The following is a 16,290-nucleotide window of genomic DNA, read 5'->3' as shown; positions in this document are numbered from 1 at the left end:
TATTATGATTATTTATTTTTAATTTAATTTAATTTATATTTTAAATATGAATAATTTACAATTTTTTTAAAATATTACTAATTGATAATTTAATTATTAATATTTTATTTATAATTTAAATATTATTATGATTATATATGTTTAATTTATTTTTTAAATATTAATAATTGATAATTTAAATATTAACATTTTATTTATATTTTTTTTCTTTTCAAATAGGGGCCGAGCGAACGTAGGCCCCCACTGCCACAAATAATGATGTAGGCTCTCCCACTTAGGGAGACCTTAGAGTAGCACCCCTCCCATGTGCGATGGAGGTCACTACCCTCGGTCATGGCTTTTCTTGGTCACCCATCGACCTTGTCTAGGTAAGTATAACATTTTATTTATAATTTTTTTCTTTTTTTTATTATTAATATTTTAAAAATATTAATATTTTATTTATAATTTAATATTAATATTTTATTAGAAGTTGGAATCAAGGGAGAGAAAGAGGAGAGAGAAAAAAATAATATTTTTATACAAATAAGGTTGTAATTTTTCAAACTTGTAAGAGGTATTTTGGTCTTTATTATTTTTTAAGTTTATTCTTTAACCATGAAATAGTTAATACCATGGGAAAGGGTGGTAGTAGTTATTCCTTAGTTATAGAGGATTTTGGAGAATAGCTATTCTAGAGGAATGGCTATTTCTTGAGCTATTTCACAACCAAATAAATGAACAAAAGTTCTTTCGGAATAACAAGGGAATGGCTAAGCCATTCCCTCAACCAAACATGTAAAAAGGGAAATAAGCTTTTTATGAGATCAAGCGAAACCCTCACAATAGCTTTTTACGGTATCAAACGAAACCCTTACAATGCTTTTTCACATGATCAAGTGAAACCCTTTAGCAATGCTTTTTCATGGGCTCAATCACAAACAAATAGCTTTTCAAGGTTAAGCTAGAATATTTACACTGAAGTACAAAGTTTAGCAAGAAAATGCCTTTAAAAAGACTAGGTGCTAGCAATTTAAGCTTGAGTGTAGTGTGAGAAGAAATTTAAGCTTGAATGAAGCAAGTATAGCACTTTTCAAAGCTTGGTGGAAGACTAAAATGAAGCTAGAAAGTGAGGATAAGCTTTTGGAGGTCTCTTTAGGATTTGAAACTTTATCTCAGGTATTCTTGCTTCTAAACGACTCAAAGATGTCTGTTTATAGCTAGTGTGAAGTTTGGAGTCGTTAGATACAAGTTTGAATCAAATTTGACGATTGCTTAAGCTTAAGGGTCGACTACAACGCTCATAAGGTCAACTATGTTATTCAAATTTCTTAAATTAGTGTTTCATAGTTGAGTATAACTTTCCTCTACTCGATCCAATTCTCGAAAGCGTGATTTGTGCAAATCTAGGCTGATATAGTTGACTATGCCTTTGCTAGGGTCGATTATGTCTCTTGATTTCTTCCTTTTTCATGCATCAGAGTAGCCAAGGTCAACTACTACTATTTTAGGGTCGACTATGACTGTGTTGTTCTCCAAATTATCGAGCTTTCTAATTTAGGGTCGACTATAGCCACTTTAGGGTCAACTATGGTTTTGTATACTTCATGTATTTCACTCTTCTTGCCTTTGAATCGACTTGAGCTTTTGTAGAGTCAACTCTTGACTTATGTCTTAAGGTTTCCTTAGCCTTTTGGAGCTTCTCTTCAACTATTCCCTTCTTATCTTGTTACTATAATTAAATAATAATTCAAGGCATATTTGCTCTTTATTTTCATAGCTGAATATGGTTTTTATAATATTTTCTAATGATGCATGGTTTTTCAAACAATTATATGACCTTAGGGGATTAAAATATATTTGAGACAATTTCAAATGCTTAACATTAAATTCAAGATAACATATAATTTTTATCAAATCAAAACATGATGTAACTTAAGACTCATAATAAAAAATTTATACAAAAAATATATTTATAAAACTAATATTTAAAATAAAAAATTATTATTTATAATTGAGTTCAGATAATAGATATCGTAAGATTATTACCTTAACTATACTTGAATTCATGACGGGTAATAGTTTTACTATCCAAACTTAAATATAAGATATCATAATCTTATTTAATAGGATCAAGTAAGGTAAAGATTTCGATCGTAAGGTATCTATTGTCATCCATAGAAGAGAAGTTGTTTGAGTGAGAATAAATTGAGTCATTGTAAACTTCGGCCCTGTTTAGCATTACCAATTAACGAAAGGCATGTGCCATATGACATGGACTCCTAGTTGCATTCACCAAATTATAAGCTTGTCTAGGGCCGTAATCGTTTTTATCACGTTTCGAAGTCCAGCATGCCTTTTCTTTGAATAGTTTACTACTCCATCATGGATAAATAATTAGCCACAAGGATGAAGGTGGAAGCCAAACCAATATCAGGATTTCAAAGACAAAATAGACAAAGCTGAGTTTCTATTATAACCCATGATTTACTACCAGTTGGGCTTCTTGTCCCAGTCCTGGCTAGCTCGCTCATCACCCTTGGCAGCTTAAAGGATTTCTTCTTAATTCAAACTTCAATATTACCAAGCCCAAAAAGAGCTGTAAATTTTTATGTAAGAAAGAGAAACTAGGTGTTTTGTGGTTCAAGTTAATTATGTACCAAAAGAATTAAATGCTTCAAGATGCTGCTTCTTGTAGAATTGGTCCCTTGAGTTTCAAAGAATTTAACAAGATTGCATAATGCCTTACACATCATTCAGAAAGTCAACCACTGTCAGCGTCAAGGTACAACTCTAATTGGATGCTCAAGAATATGCCAAGCAAACTCACTTACTGCTCCATTAAACAACTAAGAATATAATAAATATGTTGAGTCGAAGCATCAATATCAACGGGCAGAAATGAATCCGTGGCCAATTGTCTAAACTTATCTGACTGCTAATGCCTGTGAAAGATAAAGTTTGAAGCTATTTAATGCATGCATGATTTAATCATGCGCCCAAGTGGTGGCAAAAAGGCTTTGGCTTTCCTCTCAGCACTATGCTGCTTTTCATTAATGCATGAACTTGTTGCATGCAAATAACTTATAATAATATATGCAATCCGATAACTATTAACGCACCATTCTTGTTTGCTATATTAAATCTGGTAAGCTGTAAGTTTATGCAAATATCTAACTCAGTGCAGTTTTGTGAACACTAGCTGTACTGTAGACAGAGACAACTCAATAATATCAAAAACATCAAATTAATTATTTAAATGCTACTTCTTTATTGAAATTAAGAAAATGAGGTCTTTTTTTTATTGAAGCTAAGGAAGAAAGAATCAATGAGGAAGAAAATTCATGAGTGGATATTATAAATTAAAAAAAATTATTAGTTTTATAAATAGAAAAACAATAGCGATTGGAGATCATTAAATATATATTATTCTTAGTTGATTGGGAATAAGAGAAATAGTTGAGAATAAATAACAGTGGGAATTGGAAGGTGGTAAAAAATTGAGATTTATTGACACATAATTAGGAAAGTGAAAGAATATGTTATTTTATTAATTATTTTGACTTTTATGTATTTTTAATAGGAAATGAGATAAATAGTTGAGAATTATACTAAAGCCTCTATAAATTAATACTTGATAAATTAATAACCTTGATTAAATAATATTTTTATAATTCGTTCAATTTAGCAAATAATACATTTAAAAAAAACACATATGTCCCACTTGATATATAAATAAATAATCTCCTTATACATCAAAATTATATATATATATATACACACACACACACCTCAATTACGAGATTTTTGTAAAATATTAACTCCAATGTTACTTATTTTTCTTGAAATTGATGTTTCTTTAGATCTCATCTATAACTTTCTTGGTATTGAACAAACCACTCATAGAGAACCTTCTCTAGCTTCAGGAATTTCGTAGTTTTCTAATTTGGCAGCACCTTTTTCAATATTGGTTGATAAATACTTTGATGACCTCTTAATTGTATTTGATATTGTTGCTTGACTCATTGGCAAGTTAAACTTTTCTGACGCCCACTATTGTAAGATGCAATTTGGATTTTTATGTTGAACTAACACAATGCTTTACGCATTTCATTCATCATTGTTCAGTTCTTTACACTTTTGAAGTGAGAAGTCATTATGTTTAGTTTTACTGTTTGTGATATTATATGTTTTTTATATAGATATTTTTGCTCGACTTAATGTTCATAAAGTGTATTAATTAAGTATACAGCAAATGTAATTTTAGGTCGTTGTAAAAAATGGATAGATTTATGACTTCTATCTAATAAGACTAATTACATCAATTAGACTTGTTTTGGTTAAATAAATATATAAAATAATGATATATTGTAATTCGGTAATAAAGTAATACTTGTATAATCACAATACACAATACATATATAAAGTTCAATGTTTTGAAAAAAAATTCCTTGATAAATTAATTTTTTTATTAATTAATATATGAATTAATAAATTATTAATTTATTGATTAAAAAATATCTTGATAATTAATAAATTTTCATGATCGTAAGGGTATTAATTTATAGAAATTTTATATGTAAGTGGGAGAAAATAAATATTTATTAGAAATGAGAGAATATATAAATATTTTATTAATTATCTTAATTTTTGTATACTTTTAATATAATTAATTATATTATTATTATAAAATTATAAAATGAATGAAAATTTGAACCTAAAGTCCTTACTTAGGTGGCCTTACCTAAAGCCGACCCAGACTGCAGAAACCGTCATACGTCACCACCACTTTGCTATAAAGTTGATCATTTATTACTTAATAATGGCATTTAAAATTGCAAATTCATTCATGATACCGATTATAAATAGAGCTTGAAAGATTTCTCATGCACATCAGCCTTGGCCCTTAAGCTTGTTAATTACTAGCTAGCATTACGATTTCCCCAACTGTCACACACTTTTGTTGTACGGAAATTGATATAGCAGGCATGAAGAGGTCAAACAGCTTTAAGGGTTATTCTCTGCTTATAATTTGCTTTATGCATTGTGTAGCTGTGAGGTCCCAACTTACCACTGATTTCTATTCTAAAACATGTCCAAGTCTTCTTTCAACAGTCCGGAGGCAAGTTCAGAGTGCTGTCAAGACTGAAATGCGAATGGCAGCTTCTCTCCTTCGGCTTCATTTCCATGATTGCTTTGTGAATGTGAGTTTGAAATAACAATTTTGATTACTATTTCATTATAGCTTAATGATTAATTAATCTAGTCTTAAGTACTGGGATATACCATGGGAAAGCCTTAGACGTCTTACTTAAATTTGGGTGTAATCTGTGCTTTTGATCGAAAGCGGCAGCTTTGTTATTTGGTTACTCTTTAATACTTTATTTTGCTTTAGTTATCAAATTTGAAAAGGCAACAATTAATAATCCATCATAATCATCATAGGTTTTTTCTATGTTTTCCCTCCTTCACAGGGTTGTGATGCATCAGTTTTGTTGGATGGAGACAATACTACTGAGAAGTTTGCTCTCCCTAATCTCAACTCTGCAAGAGGATTTGAAGTTGTGGATGCAATAAAAAGCGCTGTAGAGAACGCATGCAGCGGTGTTGTATCATGTGCTGATATACTAGCCATTGCTGCTCGAGATTCTGTTGTCTTAGTAAGTTATAAATTTTTTTTGGGTAATTGGAATCACTGACGAAAGAGTTTTGGGTCAATTTATTTTCAAAATTAACACACACACAACCACACATACCAAACCAAATTGCTTCTATTTAAGGATGCAAATTAATTAATTGGAAATCTTTGGCAGAGTGGAGGACCAACCTGGAGAGTTTTATTAGGAAGAAGAGATGGGCTGATTTCAAATGCAACACTAGCAAATGCTGCACTTCCTTCTCCATTTGAGGCACTAGATGCAATTATTCAAAAGTTCGTCAATGTTGGCCTAAACATCACTGATGTAGTGTCTTTGTCAGGTAACCTATTCTACACAGCTCCAGGCTTTGGACATGAAAATAGTTTCTCTTACCAATGTAGCATTATTAATTGTAACTATTAGTTCTTGCATGCAATAGTATACTAATCTGATGAAATGACTCACATTTGTTTGGGAGTTAATATTAACATGCATATTTCTATAGGCGGCCACACAATTGGATTAGCCAAGTGTGCTACCTTCAGCAACAGATTACTCAACTTCTCAGGAACTGGTGCTCCAGATACTACAATGGAGGCAAGCATGTTGTCTGATCTGCAAAGCTTTTGTCCAGTTAATGGTGATGGGAACAAGACCACCGTTCTTGATAGGAACTCAACTGATCTATTTGACAACCATTATTTCCAGAACTTGCTAAATGGGAAGGGTTTATTAGGTTCTGATCAAATTCTACATTCTAGTGAGTTGGCCACTTCCACAACTAAAAGCCTTGTTGAAAGCTACAGCAGCAATTCACAGCTTTTCTTCCAGGACTTTGCCAATTCCATGATCAAGATGGGGAATATAAGTCCACTTACAGGATCTAATGGACAGATTAGGACGAATTGCAGGGCTGTAAATTCATAAGTAGCATTTAACTGAATCGGGATTTGACAAAATATAAATGCTGTTCAAGTGATGGAGATGTAGGGAAGCCAATGTGATACGTAGATTGCTGTATAATCTATATAAGCTTATTTAATGTTTTTCTAATGTGTGCTTTTCTCCCATTGGCCCAAAGTTGTATTAATTTGTTTTACGAGTTCACCTCTTTAGCAACTGTAGATATTTAGACTAACTGTAGATATTTAGATAGAGTAAATATATAGTCAATCAGACTATTTACTTAAGAAACTTGACTCCGCATACCTAATCTCTGATTTTCAAATTAAAAAAAAAAGAAGAAAAACACTCACCCCTTGAGTGGGGGAGCCCATCGAGACGGGCCATATAAAGCCGAAGGGGGATTTAATTGCAAATCCTTAATATGATAAAAACAAAAAAACTTTACTAGTGAAGCCAGCACAGACTTCTTATGGCTCAAAATTAATGGGGTATTTAAGAATAGTTGGCGATGGCAGTCGGACCTCTGATACCTTACCTATCAAACCAATAAGCTTTCACCTTTACCCACCACTTTCTGGCAGTGCACCCCTATTGTCTTTTGAAAGTATCTACTATAAATTTAAATAAAGCAGTGAGGAATCCACTTTCCACCAAGCACATAAAATATTTGGGAATTGTTCCTAAAATAAAAATGTTTCGTCAAGTGTTAAATTTCAAATTAAAAATATTAACAAAAAATTATGAAAAATAACTCTCTTCATAAGATAATTTTAAAAATAGTCACTCATATAAAATTATCTGTTTTTACTCAAAAATAAGCATGAGTATACCAAAATACTCTTAAAAACATCTTCACAAATTGATCTCTTGACTCCTTCCCCGTCAAAAAGAAAATAAAAATAAATGCTTAGCTATTTCAGCTTGCTCCATTCTCTGAACTGTATTAGCTTTGTCAACTCTGTTGAGCACCATCATTATCAGCTCTCTCATCATCGTGTTGTGGTTTATTTCTCGGTATCTGACCATATCGTCGTCGATAAACAGACCTTAGAGCAGAGATGATATTAAGGTATGTTATTGGGTTTATTGCCATAGCAAATTAATTTTTGAAACTTTTTGTGTAAATTAGAACATGTATTAGAAACATTGCCTAAAGTTGTTACACGCCATGCATCTCTAATGGACATGGCGTGTAAAAAATATATTGAAATAACATGTGCTAGCACATGGTGTGTGACATATTGTGAACATGACGTGTAATAATTTTTGAACTTGTGTGTAACATTTTTGAACATGGCGTGTAACATTTTTTAAACATGACGTGTAACTTTTGTTGAACATGACGTATAGCAACATGATTGACAAATTTTAGAATACGACATGTAATGTGTAATATGATTGGCAAATTTTTTGTTTTCAAAATTTCAATGGGGTTCCAATTGTATGACTTATAATAAGACACGGTGATCAGTGGGTGGATGACATTTATAAAGGTGATGAGTTACAAATGCGGAGGGTTAGGAGTGATTTGTCGTTTGTAGGCTTGATGAAGCTGGTTGAAAATGTTGTTGGGGTAAACTCAGAAATTCACGAGATTGAGTTACATGCATTGATCAATACACTCGTAGACTCGTTGCATGCATCTCACTAGACTCAGATTTTGGGCAACAATAACGAATAACATTCTTTCCATAAAACTACATCGTTTTGGAGCCTTTTTCTCTTTCTTATTTTTTTTTTCTCTCCATAAAACTACGTCGTTTTGAGAAGAAGGTGTCAAAGGATTTTTATGGTTATGATTTTTAAGACTATAAGAAAGTTTCTAAACGATGTAGTTTTATGAAAAGAAAAACAAAAATAGGAAAGAAACAAAAGAAGAAAAGAAATTCAGGTAAAGTATTATTAAATGTGATGGTAAAGACACTAGTTCATTTGACATTCACAAAATAATTGTAAGCCTGGTCCCCCAAGCCCAATTGGGTTGCAGCTCATTTGTCTGACACTTGCTCCCTCCAACTGAAAAGAGGTTCTATTCAACCTAGCCTGATTCTAGCCCAACAGAAGGTAACCCTTTCATCCCAAAAAGGCTCGGCATAGTTATGCTTAAGCTTTGCCCCCCAAACACGACCCATAAGAAGCCACATAAACCACCTTTCACCTAGTTGCTCCCTTATCTTCAAATTGAGCTCAACCATTTCCAAACTCCACTCCTTCATGTTCAAACCAATTGACCTTTGATTTGTAGCTTCTAAAAAACCAAACCATCAGCGAAATTGATGCTGAAGTTGAGTTAGTACCTGATTTGTCTCTTATTTCCAACAATGAAATAAGGCTAATTGATTTTTTTAAGAAAAGGGTAAGATCTAAGGCTTTAACAGGATTTAAGAAATTAAGGAGGAAAGGAATTAAAAACTTGAGCAAGAGGGTTCTCTTTCCAAACTCTAAAAGTCCTATTGCAAATGCCTCCTTCATAAATAGTGATATTCTTCACTAGAATTAGGTAATCAATAGGGACGCTCATGACATTTGGAACATGGGTACTGAGTTAGGTTTCACCCGTAATCCCTAATTGCCCAACGTAGCAGATTTTAAGTAGAAATACTATTAATGTAAGTGTCAAACTTACCTATAATATTAACAGAGCAGTTAAGCATCTTTGTAACTAGGAGTGGGTTTATAGTGTTGCAGAAGGTTGATTCGTAGGCCTCCTCATTGTTTAGGATAAGGGTTTTTTTCTTTTTCATAAGAATATTGTTATCATTCGTAACAGGAGATTTGAATGTTGTCAGACACCTTGAGCAAAGAATGGGTTGCACTATGCATCGATAGAGTGTGCAAGTTTTCCGCTTGCTGTTTATCGTTGCCTTTTTTTCCAAGTGTACGCTATGTATTTAGCATTATGTTTATTGTTGAACTTCTCTTGGCTCTACCTTTGTGAATGTGGGATGCATTCGTTGATGTTCCTTTTCTTGCTTATTGGCAATCAACGTCTTTGCCTTGCACTTGAACTTATATGGACAGCTCCTATGCTTTTTACGGTATCCTTTCAGTGATTTATAATATTCCCACTTTTTGGGTGAGCAAAAAAAAAAAAAAAAAAACCAAGTTATTCTAGCTGTAGCTCAAGACTCAAAACGCCTTTTTACCATAAATATCAAGTAGGTGATTGACTTTTATGGAAAATGCATGGTCGTAAAGCATCTTTGATCATAGAAAAAAGGAAGTTAAGAAAACACCTTTACTATAATGGATTTATGATCTATAATTAAATTTGACTTTTCTAATGTAGAGAATTAAAAAAAGTGGCAATTATAAGTATAATGACTCATGTGATTAATTACTTTGTGAGAGTGCAAAAGCAATTGGGTTGAACTAATAAATTAAAAGAGAACAGCTAAAAAGATTTTTGAAACTCATACTAGATGCAAGATAATAATTTTTAAAAGGGTGAGATTAATTGCCCCGACTTTTTAATGAAGTAATGCTTAGACAGAGGAAAAGAAGGCTTAATGTCCTATTAATAAAAGTCATGCAAATCAATGTACATGCATAACGAAAATTAAATTTTTTTCCCTTTAGTAAGATCCATAATGGTTGATTAATATAGATAAATCCTAACTAGTTGGTAGAAGATTTAGTACCTTCAAGCCTAGATGTTGAAATTAGAAGGCTTGCTCAGCAAGGATGTTAATATTTTCTGCCCATATATTGAGCTTAGATTTTGTGAACTTTAAGTAGTCTAAGTATCCAACCTCTAATGGTGATCTGCACCCGAGTATTTAGCTCATTGGTTGGTGCATGATTCTCTGTTTATAAAGCAAGGTTCGAATCTCCACTCTCTTAATTATAAAAAAAAAAAATCTCTAATGGTGATCCACACAAACTTCAAGTAGAAGAACACCAATGATCATTTGGGGTTTGCTTTTATTGCAAGCCTAATGCTAGCTAAGAAGAGGCACTAAATGTTTCTTACATCCTAAGGAAAACCAAAAATTAAAGAGGAGGAGAAAGAACAAAAGAAGCCGCTGATTCGCAAGGATAAGAATTCCCAAAATTGATTCCCAAGAAAAGACCTCGTCACTGACTCTTACGGTTAAGGAGGACTTGTGGCTCTCAAAAATTTTCCTCATGATTCTCAAATATTCCCTCTCAAGGTTTTTCTACCAATTTTATAGGTCAAAATGCAACATAAGCATCTTATTTGTAGGCAAATATGCTAATGCTAATCCTAATAGGATTTGCCTTGACAAAATTGAACTTATTCTATCAAGTCCTTAAGGTCTATACTTCTTTTCACTTAGGTCCAACTTAATCTCCAATTTTAGATTCTTACATTGAAATCTTTAATGTGTGTGACTTAGTAAGTTCTTAATATGTAGGCAATAAATATGAAACTATAATTCTAATCCAATAAGGATTAGATGAATCAAACAATTTACGATCATCATCAATTCTCTAATTGATTAGGTCATATTTTTAAGTTATGATTGATATCTAATAATGTGTCACGACTACCCAAACATCAAGAAGAGTCAATCAAGTTTGACTTAATCTTTCAGTGCTTAATTTATTAGGGTAATTCAATCTTTCATCATCCAATATCCTAATAAGTCATAAAGTATGGTATAATGTCTACTTTTTGTTTGTGTTTGTCATTTTAGATCTTCTAATCTTCTTAACTCATTAATGATATTCGCATTCATTCAACTTTGGTCAAAAATTTGGTTGATCTCAATCATGCCAAAAATCAATGGATATCTCCCTCAAATCACTTAGGATGACGAATCCTTTATCCCCTATTCATTTATCTTCATGTGGTTTATGTTATACCCAATGTATAACCTATTGTTGAGCTTTCCATTGTTGTCCAACTTTTTATGGCCCCATAATTCTTTGTTGCTCAAAACGTTCTAACTTTCTCAGCTTTGCCATTTAGGTTGTGTCTTTCATGGAATTCACTTCTTTGCAGACTCTTATCTAATTTTATTTGGGTATTTTAATGTTGATTGGGCAGGTATCTTATAGATCTTTGCTCAACTACCAGTTATTGTTTCTTTTTAAGCGATTCTCTCATTTCTTGATGAAGCAAGAAACAAACTGTAACAACCCATTCTAGCACAAAATTTGCATATTGAGCTCTTGCATATACTACTTCAGAGCCCAAATATTTGCCATAGTTCTTCACTGCGACAATCATAGTGCTCTTTCGATTGTTCATAATAATGAGTTTCATGCGAGCACTAAGAATATCAAGATTGACTATCATTTTGTGTGTCATCATGTAACTCAGGGGATTATTCATCTTACTTTTGTGACATCTTTAAATTAGTTTGCTTATATCTTTACCAAGACTCATTTTCCAAGTCGATTTTAAGAATTAGTTTCTAAACTCAAGTTTGCATGTATCAGACCACCGTAAGTTTGAGGAGGTTTTAAAATAATTGTGTAAATTATCTAATTAGAATTATAGTATAATACTATTACCTAGTTAGACTACAATATATAGGTAGACTATAATCTCTAATTAAAGTTCGATTATAACTAAGATTAACCTTCTATACAAACACACATATAAATACACACACATATCTCATTTAATTTTATAATATAACAATTTTTCATAGTATAAAATTTATTGTAACAATTTAGGTACGGTTAATGGGAGAGAAATGAACTACAATTGTCTCTCTTGCATCGTTATTGATTAAATGTTGGCTTTAAGATAAATCGCGATTGACTTCTAGTGAATAATGTGCCTTGTACTTCACAATTGTTTCTATTGAGCTTTCTTGATAATGGGTTTTAACGAATCACTTATTTCTTGAACCATTTTTCTTTTTTTTTTGAATAATTTGAATTCTTGCTTAATCAATTTAAAGATCATAATGAATAATTTTAAAATTCTTGCTTATGGGGGCTTTTTCAATTGCAGAGATTTGAGTCAGTTTTAAAGAGACAAAACGTTGAGACTTGAGTTATGAAAAAAAAAGAAAAAAGAAAACCATACGGCATCAATAACGTTAATTGCTTAGGAGTAGTGATGCCAATTCTTGAATTATCCTAATTTGAACTTTACTATTTGATAAGGTATCTGAACTCTATAAATATCCAATTATTTTTTTGAACTATTAATTGAACCTGTATCTAAATATCCTAGACACTACCTATTAAATACTCATACTCATTAAAATAAATTTAAAATTAATTTTTATATTAATAAATTAAAGTTAATTCATAAAAAATTAAAATTTAAAATCATATTTAAAACAATTAATGAATTTTAGTAAGTATTGCATTAATTATAAAGAACTTAGAAACAAAAGAAATAATATATATAAAACTAAAATTTAATATTAAAAATAATATTTATAATTGAGTTTGAGTAATGGATAGGGGATTTTTTTTTAGCCTTTAAAAATAAAGTGTTTTTGTAAATAACCATCGGGATAATTTTAATTGTTTTTAGCCACTAGAATAGATTTTGGGATAAAAATGCCCTTAATGAGCCGTCTTCGTTAGCGAGCACTCTCAAACAGGCTAAAAATGGGAGAAAAAAAATAAATATACAAAGATTGGTTGTGCAAAATACCCATTTTTTTTTGCGAAGGTTGTGCAAAACAAAATAATATTGCATGAGATGGGTTTTCAGAGATTTGGGACATGGCATTCGGATAATAGGAGAAGAGAGATATTAAATCGAACGAGGAACTGGTCGTCATGAATGGAAAGCTTGGCTACTGATGTGAAACCAGAAATCCTTGATACAGTGGTGAATTGAAAGGAGAAAAATGTGAATCCAAAGTAGGAAATGGTCCTGCTATAGTGGGCCATATGTTAGACGGCTGTTGCAGAGCAGAGTTTAGAGTTTGTGAAACGTCATGTTGGGAATGTGTGACACGACTGTGATACGACACCACTCAGAGTTGGTGAGACGGCATGGAGGGAATCTGTGAGACGCGAGAGTTAAGAGTTGGTGACACACCATGGTGGGAATCTGTGACACGTCAGCGTTCAGAGTTAGTGAAACACCATGGAGGGAATCTGTGACACGCCAGAGTTAAGAGTTGGTGACACGACATGGAGGGAATCTTGACACCCCAGCTTTCATAGTTGGTGAGATGCCATGGAGGGAATTTGTGACACGTCAGAGTTAAGAGTTGGTGACACGCCATGGAGGGAATCTGTGACATGATAGCTTTTAGAGTTCGTGAGATGCCATGGAGGGAATCTGTGACACGCCAAAGTTCAGAGTTGGTGACATGCCATGGAGGAAAGCTGTGACACCCCAAAGTTCAGAGTTGGTGACATGCCATGGTCATGGTTTAGAGTGTGTGACATGGCAGTGCTTGAGCAGCTGACACGTCATGGTTTGAAATAGAGAGTGAAAAAAATGGGCAGTTAACGTGGTAATCGTTTGGACTTCCACTTAATTAATTCCCCTTTTTCAGAATAAATAAGAATATTAAAAGGCTATTTTTCATTTTAAACAGTTATTATTCAGAATTCGTAACGTTTGTGTGATTTATTTCTCATTCCCACCGGTATCAGAGTGTTCGAGAAGGCTCTTTGCAAGCGTAACGACACTACAACACCAGCAACAATGTTTGCCATGAATGAAGAGGTCAGTGAGTCTTAAATTAAAACATTCTTGTGTTCATTAATTTTTTGATTTTTTCCTGGGTTTGTTTGATATGTTCGGGTTTTTTGTTTTGTTTTGTTTTACAAATGTTTAGATTGTGTTTTCTTGCTGGTTTGATGGTTGTTGGGGTTAAGTCGTAGTGGTTTTAGGGGTTTTGGATGTTTATAGTGTGACGCCATTGTTATTATTGTTAGTTATTAGTGTGTGATAGCATTTTACTTGATATGCATGGCGTGTGATAGCATTTTACTTGATATGCATGGCGTGTCACAGCATTTTACTTGTTATGCATGGTGTGTGACAGTATTTTACTTGATATGCATGGCGTGTCATAACATTTTACTTGTTATGCATGGCGTGTCACAACGTTTAACTTGTTATGCATAGTGTGTAACAACATTTAACTTTTTATGCATGGCGTGTCACAACATTTTGCTTGCTATGCATGGCGTGTCGCAACATTTATTCCTTATTTATGTCTTCAGTGTACCTTGTTGCACATGACGGCTTAACTCACTGGTGCATGTGTGCCATGTTTTGCAGATCCAACGCAGACAGTATGAGGATCTTGACAGTTTACTGATCGTGCTGAGGGAGAAGTGGGCGTTCAATGTCACAATTAACACCCACTGTAAGTGGTTGCAGCTGCATTACATCATAAAGACTCTCCAACAGAAGGGGGAAGTACGATATAGTTAAGCGTACTTGCTTCGGAATACTCCTAGACGTCTATCCACAAGGGTACTTTTATGCTGATCTCTTGAACAACATCATGATTCGCTGGATCATCGAGAACCAGTCAATAGACCATGAGCTATGGTTTGCCATTGGCAAGAGCAAGGCGCTACTATCAAAGTAGGAGTTCTGCCTCATCATCGGGCTGAAGTTTGGTCCAATGCCTGATGTGTTCAGACGACCGTACGAGATTACTGCGGAGGGAATTCATGACAGATACTGGAACGGGTAGGAGAGCATTAAGCTGCAGGCTATGCTTGATACGTTCCGAGGGGGCAACTTCCAGCGATCAGGAGACGTGACCAAGATGGCACTCGTCTTGATCGCGAATAACATTTTATTTGGTCAAGACTACCGTAGACGGGTGACTCCTTGGTTGCTGTCATTGGTGGAGGACATCGACACTTGGAATGTCTTCCCATAGGGGCATTATGTTTGGAAGTTGACCTTGGACTACCTTTTGAAGGGGTTCGAAGTGCTTGACTCAAGCGTGACAAAGGAAACTCGGTTACGCTACAACATTTACGGATTCACATGGGTGATACAGGTACTATCACGTAACATTTTTCAGTTTCCTTTTGAAAAAAAAATTTATGGGTGCACTCGTTTATGATTTACGGTATGATAATGGTTATATTTGACATGCAGTTTTAGGCAATGGAGGCAATTTCGACCCTCCAAAAAATAGTTGCCCCCTCTGGTCCGAAGGACAACTTTTACCCACTAATGTGCAGATGGGATTGCAATAAGAAGCCAAAAGACTTCTACAAGGCAATTTAGAAGTTAGAGTCATTTGACCATGTGAGTGAACAGTTGCTAATTTTTGCGTTATATTTGTATAATAATTTTTCGTGTTCGATAATCACAACATTTTATTTGTTTATTTGCAGTTATGGGCACTGGAGACGTTGGAACCCACCGCGGATGAGGCCTTCCGGGAGTATTTTGTGGACCTTAATGTCCTGTTATCGGAGGGCCATGAGTATGTGCCAATAGGGCACATGGAGGATTGATCGGATTGGGGCTTAAGTGTGGGGCAAAAAGAAGAAGCTTGAAGGAGAAAAGAGCCTCTAGTGGCACGAAGCGGATACGTACCGCCACTGCTTTAGTTGATGAGCTGTCGGGCCTTGAGTTGATAGACAAAAGGGATAACCATGGTCAAGGCAGTGAATAGCCAATAAGGACAATTGTAACGGTTTTGTGTTCTCCAATTCCATATGTGATTATCGAATAACATTTCTGCGTTTGCAGTTGGACCATGCGTCGACAGCTCCAGAACCACCCACCGGTCCTCCTCCGATGCAGAGTGGAAATGACCAGTTGGTAAGATCGGTTATAACAGTTTGTGTTTTACATTCCCACATATGTTTATAGAGTAACACAATAATTTTT

General features: G+C 33.7%; 1 protein-coding gene and 1 non-coding gene across 2 annotated transcripts; one reads left to right on the top strand and one right to left on the bottom strand.

Moving 5' to 3' along the window:
* Positions 1-215: 215 nt before the first annotated feature.
* Positions 216-376, bottom strand: LOC148760931 (U1 spliceosomal RNA). Its single transcript, XR_016028674.1, has one exon. It is a non-coding gene; the product is annotated as a U1 spliceosomal RNA (small nuclear RNA).
* A 4,506-nt stretch (positions 377-4,882) lies between these two features.
* Positions 4,883-6,686, top strand: LOC18589668 (Peroxidase superfamily protein). The gene is made up of 4 exons (XM_007014734.3): positions 4,883-5,183; positions 5,454-5,639; positions 5,793-5,958; positions 6,124-6,686. The coding sequence occupies exons 1-4, from the start codon at positions 4,968-4,970 to the stop codon at positions 6,543-6,545; spliced, it is 990 nt and encodes a 329-aa protein (XP_007014796.3). The 5' UTR covers positions 4,883-4,967; the 3' UTR covers positions 6,546-6,686.
* Positions 6,687-16,290: the final 9,604 nt, after the last annotated feature.

The sequence above is a fragment of the Theobroma cacao genome, chromosome 9, assembly GCF_053813885.1.
Source record: "Theobroma cacao isolate CCN51 chromosome 9, ASM5381388v1, whole genome shotgun sequence".
Taxonomy (NCBI): Eukaryota; Viridiplantae; Streptophyta; class Magnoliopsida; order Malvales; family Malvaceae; genus Theobroma; species Theobroma cacao.
Note: the sequence above shows the minus strand (reverse complement) of the source record. Positions and strands in the feature narration are given on the sequence as shown.

Excerpts from the sequence above, each read along its gene's own strand:
- LOC18589668 (XM_007014734.3), top strand. The coding sequence starts at position 4,968 with ATGAAGAGGTCAAACAGCTTTAAGGGTTATTCTCTGCTTATAATTTGC. Across the intron at positions 5,640-5,792 it reads CTCGAGATTCTGTTGTCTTA|AGTGGAGGACCAACCTGGAG; the intron begins GTAAGTTATAAA and ends AATCTTTGGCAG. Across the intron at positions 5,959-6,123 it reads TGATGTAGTGTCTTTGTCAG|GCGGCCACACAATTGGATTA; the intron begins GTAACCTATTCT and ends ATATTTCTATAG.